Source organism: Heterodontus francisci, chromosome 2 (assembly GCF_036365525.1).
Source record: "Heterodontus francisci isolate sHetFra1 chromosome 2, sHetFra1.hap1, whole genome shotgun sequence".
NCBI lineage: Eukaryota > Metazoa > Chordata > Chondrichthyes > Heterodontiformes > Heterodontidae > Heterodontus > Heterodontus francisci.
Genome location: NC_090372.1, coordinates 91,076,967 through 91,091,986, shown reverse-complemented (window position 1 = coordinate 91,091,986; position 15,020 = coordinate 91,076,967). Strand labels below are relative to the sequence as shown.

At 38.0% G+C, this 15,020-nt stretch overlaps 2 protein-coding genes across 7 annotated transcripts in view; one reads left to right on the top strand and one right to left on the bottom strand.

Annotated features, from left to right (window-relative positions):
• Window positions 1–10,836, top strand: part of rbm48 (RNA binding motif protein 48) — a 23,926-nt gene extending 13,090 nt beyond the window's left edge. Inside the window, exons 2-5 of the mRNA XM_068008798.1 lie at window positions 1,717–1,907; window positions 2,721–2,866; window positions 4,495–5,099; window positions 6,427–10,836. Of these exons, the coding sequence (XP_067864899.1) occupies window positions 1,717–1,907; window positions 2,721–2,866; window positions 4,495–5,099; window positions 6,427–6,498 (1,014 nt within the window). The 3' untranslated portion in view covers window positions 6,499–10,836. The remainder of the gene's footprint in view (window positions 1–1,716; window positions 1,908–2,720; window positions 2,867–4,494; window positions 5,100–6,426) is intronic.
• The window catches only part of clxn (calaxin), a 27,318-nt gene continuing 21,931 nt past the window's right edge, over window positions 9,634–15,020 (bottom strand). For 4 of the 6 annotated variants that reach the window (XR_010968563.1, XR_010968571.1, XR_010968573.1 and 1 more), the window contains one exon: window positions 13,213–13,291. Coding sequence is in view for 2 of the 6 variants with exons in the window: in XM_068008809.1 (XP_067864910.1) it covers window positions 10,383–10,433; window positions 13,187–13,291; window positions 13,400–13,447 (204 nt within the window). In the remaining 4 variants the exon portion in view is untranslated. Of the gene's footprint in view, window positions 10,434–13,186; window positions 13,292–13,399; window positions 13,448–15,020 lie in introns of those variants that run through there. The other 2 variants (XM_068008809.1, XM_068008814.1) reach the window with 2 other exon arrangements.

Below are 15,020 nucleotides of genomic sequence, written 5' to 3'. Positions count from 1 at the left end.
CCCAGAGACTTTTCACAGGCTCGCTACTGGATATTTCAAGTTTTCGGGCATCTGATTTAATGTGGTACCTTCTACTGGGGATCTGTAGCATCTGTGAACAGGGCAAGCAGCAGAGAGGTTCTTCAAACAATCAGATTGAAGAATAGTCACCGAGCCGCACGTACGCTGAAAAGCAGGAAGTAAAAATAAGATATATAAATTACATTTAAATCATTGTAGAGGTAGCTAAATAAGGATATGGACTTACATATAGGATTAAGGGAGGGACATAGAAACAAAAAAAATTGAAAATTAATTTTTATCTTTTAAAAGTCTGCACCATTAAGTTTCTTCTGATGGAATGCGGATTCACACTTGTAAAATTAATTGTTCAGAGCCAGAGAGGTTATTCAGCAGTAATTATCACTTATTACCCCGTTAAAAGGTCAGTACTCCTCATTGCACAAACCCTAACTTTATCATTTGTCTTTAGTGTAAGAATAGTGGATAATTAGCCTAAATTCTATATCGGTGATCTCATGCAGATTCTATTGGCGAAGACTGCAACAGTGCAGCCTGTGAAAACAGGGTGTACACTGATAGCAACTTCTAGATTTCTGTGTTTAACTGCAGGTGCCAAAAGTTGCTGGCAGTTTTACCCTCTAAAAACAGCGAGTGCTGACAGTCTAGCTGTTATTAGTACAGCAAATTCTGGGCTTTAGTTGAAGCTGACAGTGCAGTACGAAAGAAGTGTTGATTGTCAGAGGTGTTGTCTTTCGATGAGACTTTAAATCAAGTCTGCCCTCTCAGTTAGTTGTAAAAGATATAATGGTGCTATTTCAAGAAGAGCAATGGTGTCCTCCTGGTGGCCTGGCCAAGACATAATCATCAATCAACATCACCAGATTATCTGGTCATCTATCTCGTTACTGTTTATGGGGCCTTGCTGTGGAAAAATTGGCTGCCTTACAGTACACAGTTACAACACTTCAGAAGTACTTTGCTATCCATGAACCACTTTAAGATGCCCTGAAGTTGTGAAAAGTACTTTATGAATGAGTTTAGTTCTTGCTTCTGCTCATTCCAGCAGTCTCTATCTAGTTGGAGCACGATGAGCAGTGTAAAAGTAATTGCATAAAGGTCCATTGAGTACCTAAAACAAAAATATAATTTATTTGTGGTGTAATAAAGATTTTTTTATTCTTTTCATGGGATCTGGGCATCGCTGGCAAGGCCAGCATTTCTTGCCCATCCCTAATTGCCCTTGACAACTAAGTGGCATTCTAGGCCATTTCAGAGGACATTTAAGAGTCAACCACATTGATATGGGTTTGGAGTCACATGTAGGCCAGACCAGGTAAGGATAGCAGATTTCCTTCTCTAAAGGACATTAGTGAACCAGATGGGATTTTACGACAATCGATAATAGCTTTATGGCATCATTACTGAGACTAGCTTTCAGTTCTAGATTTTTAATTAATTAATTGAATTTAACTTTCACCAGCTGCCTTGGTGGGATTGTGCAAGATAGGATAGTGCAAGAATACTGGTTAAACACAGTAATTTTAGACATTGTTATCAGATATTAAAGACAAAATTCAGGAAGTGTAATCCATTTTGGCTCTTATTTTGTTGCCTGACCACGTCATTAATCTAAAGCAGTACTATAGTGTTAACAATTATAAAGTCACTAGCTTTATGTTTTCCTCACATTAATAATGTTTAACAATGACCTAGGTGTACACAATAAATATGGAATCGAGGCATCTGCTAATACAGGGAGTGCCAGCTGTGGGAGTCATGAAAGAGCTGATTGAACTACTTGCTTTGTATGGAACGATTGAAGAATATTCGGTATTGCATGAGTACCCGGCTGAGGACTTCACAGAAGTTTATCATATCCAATACCAAAGATTACAGAGTGCAAGGTAATGAACCAAGATAACTTTCTCGGTGCAAAACAAATTAAGCCCCTTAATTTTTTTTTGTACCTTAATCAGAATTAAAGTATAATTGTAATGAACTTACTTTGGTTTGCTTCTTAAAGCAACAAATTATCAGTTTTGTTTTTACTTAAGGGTCTGAGTCATACAAAGTGAATTACTTCTAAGAATACTGTACAGTATGCTTTTGGTTTAAGGCAGTTAATTGGGCATTGGGTGTTGTAGAATCTTAGTTTGTGGTTCCATGTGTGTTTGAAAATCTTTAGGGTAAAAATTATGCTGTCAATAGTTGTATGTATCAAATTTACATCATTTTGAATAAAGTGCGGGTAGTTTTTATTATGATGGACAGAGTAGCTGCCAGTATAACCAAAATCCATTTGTCAGATAATTTAGTGTTACTATTTTTCTCTGCAACTTGGTGCAATTAAGTTACAAGATTGATAAAACTTAAAATTTCAAATTCCTGGTAATTTTAACCATATCTTTATTATTGGGAACCCTGTAAGTGAGAATTGTATACAAGTAGGATTGCTGTATTGTGATAAATATTAGACTCCACACTTTTTTTAAATTCTGTATTTTAGTTGCTTGTAGCTTTTAAGAATATTTCATTTTTGTAGGAATGTTACTTCAGCATAATCTGGACACCGGAATAAAGAAATGTCACAATTTGTACATTTTCCTGAAAACACAATTTAACTGTAATTTTATTTTCTATAAACAAAGTTCACTTTCATAAAGTATACTGCAATACATAACAATAGTGTTTAACCATATGTTTTAACCATTTCTCAGAATAGCAAAACGCAAACAGGATGAGCGAAGTTTTTTTGGTAGTTTGCTTCACGTGTGTTATGCCCCAGAGTTTGAAACAGTGGAAGATGCCAGAGCAAAATTAAAGGAGAGGAGAAGGTACATAATGAGGGCAACAAGCAACAAAGGTTTGTTCATGGAACACTTTTTTTCATTTCCTTTTGTCACCTTACAACAAAGTCACCATGAAAATGTGGTTAGTCTTTTCAATTTATAAAGAGCACTTTAATATTATAGCAAAGCATTAAAGTTTACATGCTTCACACACTCATTTATCTTAGTGGGCCACTTACTATGTACGGTGGAGACCCATGAAATATATATAAATATTACAAAACAAGGATTACTTCAGTTTAAAATATGAAACATATAAGTTCATTTTAAAAACTGCACAAGCATTTTCATTAATGCTTTTTATCTTTCAAGAAGAATTTCTTGGTAATTTATGCTAGTTTCTTTTCCATATTGGTATCTGAAATATAATACTACATTTGTTATTTTTAAAACTGGTAGCTACTTTCCTAGTAAATTCACAGTGCATTAATCAACATGCATTAAATGTATTTTAATGTTAAGAGCATTGGTTTAAATTGGAAGCTTGGAAGTTATTTTAATAATTTAGCAAAATGTTAGATTTCTTTTATGTTCTGATAAAATCTGTCAGCTATAACCAGCATACTTCGAAATGTAAACAGTGAGGAGGATAGTAACAGGCTTCAGGAGGATATAGCCACATGGGCAGACAGCAGATGAAATTTAACTCGTGAAGTGATTCACATTATTGGGAAGAATGAGAAGAGGCAATATAAACTAAATGATACAATTTTAAAGAGGGTGCAGGAGCAGAGACATCTGGAGTGTATGTACAGAAATCTTTTATACAGTGAGTTGTGATTTGGAATTCACTGCCTGAAGGATGGTGAAAGCAGATTCAATAATAACTTTCAAAAGGGAAATGGATAAGTACTTGAATGGGAAAAATTTGCAGGGCAAGGATAGTGGGACTAATTGCATAGCTCTTATAAATGATTGACCAAATGGTTGCCTTCTGTGCTGTCATTCTATGCCTCTGATATGAGTAACACTATTTTAATGCATGACATCAATAAATAGAGTGAATTTAATTAGCTGTAAGAAAAGGAAGAACTTTCATTTATGTAGCACCTCAGGGCATCTCAAAGTGCATTAGAGCCAATGAAGTACCTTAGAACTGTAGACATTGCTGTAATGTATGAAATGCAGCAGCCAATTTGTGCACTAGATCCCGTGAACAGCAATGAGAGAATGACCAGATAATCTATGTTAGTGATATGGTTGAGGGGTGAATATTGGCCAGGACATCGGGAAGAGCTCCCCGCTGCTGTTCAAAATAGTACCACAGGAACTTTTACATCCACCTGAGAGGGCAGATGAGGCCTTGGTTTAACATCTCATCTCATTATAGTATTGCACTCCAGCATCAGTTTAGATTCTGTCCTCAAATCCTCGAATGGCACTTAAATCTACAGCTTTCTAACTCTGATTAGAGAGCTACCAGTTGAGCTTTAAATCGCTTAATCTAATGCAAATAGTGAACCTCGAGGTGTCTTTATGTTGTAATATAGCAGCGCCAAGTTTTACCATGCTATTTCATCAGTTATGTTAAGTTACATTTCACAATAAAATTTCTCATCCATGTTGCATGTACCTGAGAAAATTTATAGTAGCCAACTTACAAATATTTATTTATCATACTTTTTCACATTTGTCCTTTTAGATATAGACCTGTACAAGACAGAAATGAAAGTTGCAAATCCAGTTATATTACCAAACATCACAAGGGAAGCATTTTCTGAAAAACCTGAGCAATGTGGAAGTTTGGAACCCAACCAGCAGGAGTGGAATACGGATTCCATGTATGGTTACCCATTGTTATGGCCTCCACCACAGCCAGACTATCAACTGTCTTCATCCATTTCAAGGATCAGACAAGAATATCCTCAAATGCCTTCATCACATGGAACATCACCAAAAGACTTTCCTCCTTATACAGAAAACGCTTCATGTTTTGAATCAGAATTACCTTGTTTTCACAACCAGCATCGGGACAAATCTCATGATGCTCAGGACTCTCTGAGTTCAGAAAGAAAAAGCCAGGCCCCTATTGTTAGGACTTGTGTCTCAAGATTTGTTCCCAGAACTACTCAGCTGCAGGACAGGAAGAAAATAAATCAGCAAATGGACATTAATATCTTTGGTGGATTAGATACTAATAGTAGTACAGTACAAATAGGACCAAAACTTCCGGAAATACCAAAGGTGGACATGGGGGATAATTCCTTAAATGCCTCTGCTACTTTGATCAGAAATAAACTTACAGAGGTATGCTTTATACAATGTTAAGTCTATGGTAGAATATTGGGAATAAGGTAGCCAAATGTGATGAGAACTATGGCCAGAATTTCCTCTGTGAGCACACTCTCAAAAGTGCACCCATTCTCACACCAATTCTGCCACTGTCAAGTTGCACTCAAATTTCCTGAAAATCTCATTAGAATACGCCGGAATATAAAATGGGCATTAATCAGCATACATAATCTGGGCCCAAGGAAAGGGCCAGACTTGCATCGTATCTTTTCTCTTTAAGTATGAAAATTAAAATTTCAACTCATTCAACCATTATTCATGTACATTGGGCACAGCGGTTTAAGAACCTGCAATTGGGGAAGCTTTTCAATTTTAATATGACTTATACCAATACCATAAAAATCAATTCAAAGAAACAGAAAACACAGAGCTGGTTTCAGTGAGATATGTTTGCTTTTAAAAAAAAAAGGCTGAATAAATGGCAGTAAAACCCAGAAACAATACTCTTGCTTCCTCCTGAGCCTGAAAATCTGGTTGTGATTTGGAGAGGTGCTGAGCAAGAGCAATTGCAGGAAATGTGCAAACATGGTGCCGTAACTTGGGAGAAGGGCTTTTAATATAGCCAGAGATGTATTCTGGCAGAGGGGTCGATAGTCAATTGCAAAAGATCAAGGAGATTTGGGTGTGTTGTACTTATGCATGTAACTTGTATCCAAATTACGCCATCTTTTGGATGCTCCCAGATTGTGCAGTGCATGTGTGCGTGCACACATACACAGGAAATTTCCAGTTTATTTATACACATGGAGAGGATTTCACTGACATGGACTGGTTAGGCTGAATGGCCTGTTTCTATATTGTCACATTTATGTATTTTCAATTTTAAAGTACTTTATACATAGACTATACTATAAGTTCGAAGAACCAAATGAAAGTCTTACTTCCTCATTTGCTGTGCAAAAAATATTGAAAACTGGTTGATTTTCCATGTGACAGATTCTCCACTTTCTCACAGGAAAGCAAGTGCCAAGTGGCACATGGGGACTTGCATGCAGGGAGAGATAGAGAAGAGAGTAGTGTTCTGTAATAGTATTCTGGAGCTACTGCTCCGTACATCCTAGTGGTTAGTTCATGAGTGGCATAGGCAGAGGCCTGGGAATGAACTACTTGCCTATTTTTTTAAGCAAGAGACTAATATGTGGATGGGAGAACCTGAAAAGGAAATTTAAAAAGAACAATTAAGATATATTGGCTTTCTTAGAGTATTTTGTTTAAAAGTAACGTTGAAAAAATTGATAGGTGAGTTTATCATTTAAAAGATTTTTCTTGTTGCTTTCACAAGGTGCTGTCCGTTTCTACAACAGAAGCTGAAGTATCACAAACAAAACCTCCAAAGCAACGTCGAAGAATTTAAAGATGAACTCCCTGAAGGATGAAAGAATTGTATTACTATAGTGTCTTGTCACATCTCAAATACTTTCTAAACAATGTATTACTTAGAACAGAAGTAATTCTTGCTACGTAGACATATGTAGAATCCGATTTTAAACCTAAGATGATTCCACAAAGACCACAGAGGTGAAAAGTTACCAGTTAATAAGAGAGGAAGGGTTCCCACAGACACTGGGAGAACTTCCATTCTTTAGATAGTGCTATGGGATCTTTAATGTCCACTAGAATAGGCAGAAGGGGTTTCAATTCAATGTCTCATCAGAAGTACAGTATCTTCACCAACATAGCAATTCTTCAGTAGAGCACTGGAGTGTCAGCCTAGATTATGTGTTCAAATCCTGACAGGACTTCAACATACCAATTGCAGTCATGAGCCCTAGGCCTAGGAAATTCAAGATAGTAAATTTAGGTGGAAAATTAGATTTGCAAGAATAAGAGTTTGACATACATTCAGAACGGCAGACATAATAAAGAGACAGAACTGGAGGCACAACATACATGGTTGAATGTAAGAACAAAGAACAGTACAGCACAGGAACAGGCCATTCGGCCCTCCAAGCCTACGCCGATCTTGATGCTTGTCTAAACTAAAGGTGCATATAGAAGAGAGAGATGGCAGGTAACAATGGGGAAAAAGAAGAAATAGTTGTGCATAAGTACAGAAACAAGTAAGTCTGCATTTATAGAGAAGGTGAAAGACATGCTAGGAAGAGATTGCTTTCATGAAGACTTTCATTTTCACCCATGAGTAGTGTCATGGGAGATGAGCTGCACTTAAAAACAATCAAAACAAAAATTTATTTTCCACCCCGCAAGACAATGAATTTAGAAAAAAATATATATTCACCAATCTTACTTATTTGTTTATTGTGTAATTTCCCATAACCATTTCTAAAATGGAGATGGAGCAATGAAATAGTTACTGAAGAGAGAGGAAATGGTTCAATGGATTAGAAAAAATGTACATTTATTATTTGTTCTTGGGATGTGGGTGATGCTGGTAAGGCTAGTTGCCTTGCAGATATGGTGGTGATCCTTCTTTAATGGCTACAGTCCTGTGGTGATAGTGATCCTATGATGATAGGTAGGGAATTGTAAGATATTGCCTCAGTGCCAATGAAGGAAATATGATTTTTGCCAACGTTTGGATGAAGGAGAGCTTGGAACTGATCGTGTTTCCATGAAATTGCTGTGCTTATTATTCTTGGTGGTAGAGGTCACGGAACGAGAAGTTTTTAAAATGAAATGTTAGAAAACATAGTTGTAAATGTACCAGTGGATCTCCCATGGCTTTGCTTATATTAAGAGGATACACTCTCTATCATGCCTGTATGCGTCATCCTTGTGTAGCTGATGTTGAAACGTTGCGATTCTCTGTGCTTTCTTTCATTTGTGTTTTGCTTTTTGTTTTTTTTATTGTGCTGTTTTCTGTCCACCTAGCTTTTTCTTTGTGTTCTTTTTGATTAGTGAATTGCAGTCTGGGTGCAGTTGTATCTTTTTAAATTTCAGATTATTTTAATATTTAATGTCAGAGTGGCAAACAAATCTCAATTCTTGAATGGAAACTGTTACAGTTGGAAAATATTTTGTCCTTCAGGCTCAAGGATGAATCTATAATAAATTGAAAGAGGAAAACTTCTTTGGAGCCAAAGTAGAAGTGAAATTAGAGACCTATGTCAAAGTGCATCCCAAGCTGCTGGTAGAGTTATTGGGAAAGGAGGTAAAATGGTGAGTACCAGGGTGTAGTGGTAGGTGTACTTGTATTTTTATAAGATTTAAATGTCATTTATCTGCCCACTCTGCAAACTTTATATGGCATCTTGCAATTTGATGAAGTCCTACATGCTGCACAGTTTGGTATCATCGGAAAATTTCAACATCATGCCTCCCATTCCTATGTCCAAATCCTTCTTTCCAGATGGAAAGTTTAACCCAATCATCGGAAAGTTTAGCTGTTCTGTAGGACATTGGCTGAATTTGTTGAAAACTTGCTCCCTCTGCAGCATAGGCCATTATTATGGTGCAGCAATTCCAGGAAATTACTATGCCAGTGACTTAAGGCATTACGTATACCTTGCCATAATTTGCTGGGACATTAGCGCTGCTCCATAGAGACACTCGGTAAAAATATTGCACACCTCTGGGAAAATGAGACTTTAAATGTTCCTAGAAATTACTACAGGTAAATGTGCACCCACTTTCAGTTCACATTTTTGAATAGCACTTATACCATCTAAAGCTGATTAAAAATTCACAAGAAATTAGACACTTTTAGATTAGGATATTGCGGATTTGGCTTGCCTTTATTTATTAACGAAAACAAGTAAGTCTACAGTGAAAAGAAAATTCAAAAATTTTGCAAGAGTTACTACAAAGATACAGTGGACATTCCAGAAAATAAAGATATTCCCATTCTCTGACAGGCATTAGGCAGGCACAACGTACCTGGCAGGATCTTGCAGGAGGAAGGAAAGCAGAAATGTCTGGCAGGTGGAGGGAGGGGAAGCTGTACGCTTGCAACTGCACTCAACCATTAGCCTTGGAGCTTTCTGACTGCCACAGGAGAGGACTCCAGGACCAGCTACTTGAGTGTCTCATGCCAGATGCATTAGAAAGTGAGGCAGGAGAACTGAAATTACCACTTCCCACCTTATTTTAATACTAATACTGGACTTGCAACTATTCGAGGTGCAGGCTGTCACACACAATCATGGTTCTCCACAAAAAATGCCAGGGCTTCAAGTTGAGGGTGAAGACTTGACATAACAGGTTTCCACCCCCTTTGCTCTTAATTGCCTAGGAACTGAGCATTCCCCAAGCACAACAAAGACAAATATCTCCCTACTGAAATTTATGATCAATGGATTAGATTTACTTTTCCCTCTATTGCTCAATAAGTTCGTTATTCCTATTTAGAATCTGTGAATAAAAGTTCAACTAAATAAACAATTTAATGCAATGCTGAAAATCCCAATTCCATTCAGTCAGTTACCACAACAGTATCAGAAGCAACTGCCATTGTAATCCAGTCCAGTTTGGATGGAGGTAGAGAGGACACACAAAGGCGATGAAATTGGTCATAAGCAATAGAATCGGCTGCCTGTTTAACATCACATCCAATTTTATTTTCCATTCAAATTAATTTCACACCCAAAATACTCCCTTGTAAACAAAATAAATCGAATTACTAGCATTCAACAAATGTGTTCATTCAATGTAGTGAGTTTATGCTGTCACTTAATTGTACAGACGCTTTAGGCAAAAATGGCATTGGTGAAATTTTACAATTTTGTAGTACACAGCCCATAATCAAATTTAAACATCTTTATCTTTTATACATAACTGTACATTTTGCTTTATTAAGCATATAAAAACGGGAATCTTTCCTTTTTAAAATTGTAAGACAAATTTTGAAACAATCAAGAATGCCCTGCAAGTATTGTGCAAACTGTCTAATAAAAACATTTTCAAAAAGTGGCCCTTCTCAATGCAAGCTTTCATTTTTACTCCAGCAAATTTTTAAACAAGAAAAATTGAGATAACTGGAAGTACAGATTTATTTTGCAATCTCAAATACTTATTAACTTAACATGTAGATGTTTTTATATAAAAAAACAATTTACTGTAGGCATATACATTCATTCCATGCAAAGGTTATTGAGCTGGTGCAACAGGAAGACTATTTTATATAAGTTGATGAGTGAGAAAGACACTTAACCATTTGCACAATGCTTGATTTATCAAATTCCTTAGCGCTTGAGCTACTGGTAATGAATGATGAAGTACGAGTTTAGTTGACCATTATGAATACAATGGTGATGCAGTCTAAAGACGCGTCAACAAGAATTACTCATCCTTGGATTTCTTGAAGGCCTGTTCCTCAAATGCAAGTGCACTCTACAGATAGAGATAACAGGCATAATTATTGACTTCAGTTTTTCACTAATTCAAAAATATAGAGTCTTTTGCCAGTTATCCAATGCTGCCATTATAGTTGATACTTAATGTATGTTTCAATTTTCCACAATCTCATAATTTGTTTATTTCAGTTGTAGTTTATTTATCAGTTAGAAGCTACAGTTTACATTAGGTGACATTAAATATAGAAGAAATCATGAGTGGGACAGTATTAACAATCATTTCATTAAGCACAAAAGTGAAACTCAACCAATTTGTCAGATCATTACAACACAAGTGTGGTATGCTAGCATTCAAGCTATAGATACAATTTATCTTGTGCCTGTCACTTCCATATATTAAATCTGTCTTTATTCATAACTGCCTGAATTATACTGTAACTTTGGCATTGGTCCAGCACAACATTTTGTATCACTAATTTCAATCATGGGGACCCCATCCACCACCTTAAGCATTTACTTCCTCAAACACCAGTGCACAGTGGCAGCAGTGTGTACCATCTACAAGATGCATGCAGCAACTCACCAAGCCTCCTTCGAAAGCACCTTCCAAACTCGCAACTTCTACCACTTAGGACAACGGCAGCAGACACATGGGAACACCACCACCTGCAAGTTTCCCTCCAAGCTGCACACCATCCTGACTTGGAACTATAATCACCGTTCCTTCACTGTCGCTGGGTTAAAAACCTGGAACTCCCTAACAGCACTGTGGGTGTACCGACACAACATGGACTGCAGCAGTTCAAGAAGGTGGCTCACCACCACCTTCTCAAGGGCAATTCGGGATGTGAAACAAATGCTTGCCTTGCCAGCAGCAGTCATGTCCCATGAACGAATAAAAAAGTATTAGGCAATATCATTTTCCAAGAACCTGAAGTTTAGCATCACAATCTTGAACCGCCAGAAATAAAGTCAGTCCACTGAATAGCTTAACTTTCTTATTATCAAAAAGCTTGCTATCCTGTCAGCTTCTTTCTAACTTCAGAAACATCTTTAATAGTAGGGGGCCAATGAACAGAACTCCAAGCATGCCTTAAGAAAGAATGGGAAAACCTTTACATTCCCCAATTTGAGATGCTACCAGTGCTGCACCACTTGGTGATGTATAACCACAGTGTAAATTGAATCTTTACACGGGTTCTGCAACCATAAAGCAAACTTCTCAGAATTGCGACAGAACTATTCTTGATAAAAGGATCACCTAGGGAGAGGAAAGGGTATCTTACTGGGTAGTGTTACAATTCTTCACTAAGTACATCATTTATAGTGGTAAAACAAAGTCAAATTAATCCCAAGATCTGATTTTAATTTATCACTATTAACAATTACATATTCTGAAATGCAATGCCAATTCATAATTTACATTTTACAAAATTTATACTGGCAAATGGTTATCATAGAAAGTTTAAGGCACAGAAAGAGGCCACTTGGCCCATCATGTCTGTGCCAGCCAAAAAAACGATCCACCTATTCAGATCCCTCCTTCCAGCATTTAGTCCGTAGCCCCTGCAGCTTATGGCACTTGAGGTGCATATCCAAACTCCTTTTGAATGAGTTGAGGGTTTCTGCCTCAACTACCCTTTCAGGCAGTGAGTTCCAGACCATCACCACCCTCTGGGTGAAAAAACATTTCCTCACCTCCCATCTAATTTTTCTACCAATCACTTTAAAACTATGCCCCTTCATCACTCACCTCTCTGCTAAGGTGAATAGACCCTTCACATCCACTCTATCCAAGCCCCCCATAATTTGGTACATTTCGGTCAGATCTCCCCTCAGCCTTCTCTGTTCCAAGGAGAACAACCCCAGCCTATCCAATCTTTCCTCATAGCTGCATTTTTCCAGTCCTGGCAACATCCTCATAAATCTCTGTACCCTCTCGAGTGCAGTTACATCCTTTCTGTAATGAGGTGACCAGAATGGCACACAGTACTCACGTTGTGGCCTAACCAATGAGTTATACAATTCCAGCATAACCTCCCTGCTCTTGTATTCTATACCTTGGCTAATAAAGGAAAGGATTCCATATGCCTTCTTAACCACCTTATCGACCTGTCCTGCTACCTTCAGGAATCTGTGGACATTCACTCCAACGTCCCTCTCTTCCTCTAAACTTCTCAGTATTTTCCCATTAATCGTGTATTCCTTTGCCTAGTTTGACTTCCCCAAATGCATCACCTCACACTTCTCCAAGTTGAATTCCATTTGCCACTTTTCTGCCCATCTGACCAAACCATCAATATCTTCCTGCAGCCTACAGCTATCCTCCTCGCATCTACCACATCGCAAACTTCTTGATCATGCTCCCTACATTTACGTTCAAATCATTAATATACAGCACAAAAAGCAGGGGACCCAGTACTGAGCCCTGCGTTTTTCCACTGGAAACAGTCCTCCAGTCGCTGAAACAACCATCAACAATTATCCTTTGTTTCCTGCCACTGAGCAAATTTTGTATCCACCTTGTTGCATTTCCCTGGATCCCATGGGATTTTATTTTTTTAACCAGCCTGCCATGTGGGACCTTGTCAAAAGCCTTACTAAAATCCATGTCGATCAATGTCTGACTTATTTGTGCTCTCCTTATAGATTAGTGACCATCATATTCCATGCATTGATTATATTGCATTGTTTGACTACATCCCAAAATAATGTTGAAAATGGAATGATAATGCACTATATATAACAATTTAAGCAACAACATTTAAATTGGGCCATCAAGCAACCTACCTTTGAATCTGGTAGGCAGGGTCCAAAAGCTTCCAACAAGAGGTTTTCAACCTTTACTGCCTTCTCAAAGTCCACATATGAGACTTTGTTATCATGATCATAGTCCTAGTAATGAAAAGGAAACATTTTGCAACAATAATTAATCATACAGTATAGATTTAGACCACACGGAGCAATTGGGTGGTATAGTAAATTACCACACTGTCCATTCACCTTTAGCACTTGGTGCTCTCTTCTAACACTCTTCCACCAGTAACGGTCCTACAAAAGATTTATTTCAGCAGTTAAAAGCCAGTTTTTATTCAGTATAAGATAGTGAGAGAGATCGACAATGTTTCAAAGATGGAAGTCAGTCTCAGTGATGAACTGATCTATGGAACAGTATCCCAGCAATCAATAAATCTTTTCAGAAGAAGGGGACACAAGAAAAATGACAAAACAAACCAAAACAGAAACACTGCGACAGGTTAAAACGTTGGCTTTTGTCCAATGTCTTGATGCATTTTTCTATATTGGCTCAAAAGCTGGAAAATACTAGTCTCCCAGTTTTTATTTCTTCCAGTTCTAGAAAAAAAATTAAAGTTGTGTTACAACTGAGGCGGGAGGACTGCACTGTTAATTCAGTCCCACCTCCCCACAGGTCACAACATATATTTAAATGTTCCCACTTATCGAAACAGTCAATCAGATACTCTATTAGTCCCCAGAATAAAGCACGCCAACCAGGTTTCTTTAATAAACAACTAAATTATCCATTCATTAGAAAACAATTCTTAACCAATAATGAAGTAAAACATATGCACAAATGGAAATATGAAAGCCCCTTATTTTTATCCTAGCCCTCAAACTCACATACACAACCGGCTAACCAGGAAAAAAAGGGATTTTTGTTTACAGCTGTTACAAAGAAATAGAGGGAATAAAAAAAAAACTTATACTGAAGAGAAGATATGGAAGTTCTTGTTTTGGCAAGCTGTCCCAAAGGTGGTTGCCACTAGGAAACTTCCAGGAACAGTGCTTTCTAGGCAATATTGATAAACAGTCTGGGTAGGCTTTCAAGAAATGCTTCACATAGGTCTCACATCAAGTGTGCAGCAACAAAGGTTTCAATTCTCACACATTCGATGCAAAGTTTTTCAAAGATACAAGGCTTCTGCAAGCATTCAGGATTTCTTTAAATACAGGAGGCAACAGTACAACTTGATACAGGATTTGCTTTTCAAGTGAGAAAGATGGGCTGGATCTTCTGTTCTCCTGGCAGGTCAATAATCAAACTCCAATTGATGACATGTACAAGTACATTGATGACTGTATCGGTGCTGTTGCCTGCTCCCACCCCGAACTGGAAAACATTATCAACTTTGCTTCCAATTTCCACCCTCTCTCACCTTTACATGGTCCATCTCTGACACTTCCCTTCCCTTCCTCGACTTCTCTGTCTCCATCTCTGGGGATAGGTTGTCTACTAATATCCATTATAAGCCCACCGACTCCCACAGCTACCTCGACTACACTTCTTCACACCCTACCTCCTGTAAAGACTGCATTCCATTCTCCCAGTTTCTCCATCTCCGACGCATCTGCTCTGATGATGCTACCTTCCATGACGGTGCTTCTGATAGGACCTCCTTTTTCCTCAACCGAGGATTCCCCCCCACTGTTGTTGACAGGGCCCTCAACCGTGTCCGGCCCATTTCCCGCACCTCTACCCTCACCCCTTCCCCTCCCTCCCAGAACAGTGACAGGGTTCCCCTTGTCCTCACTTTCCACCCCATCAGCCTCCATATCCAAAGGATCATCCTCCGCCATTTCCACCACCTCCAGCGTGATGCCA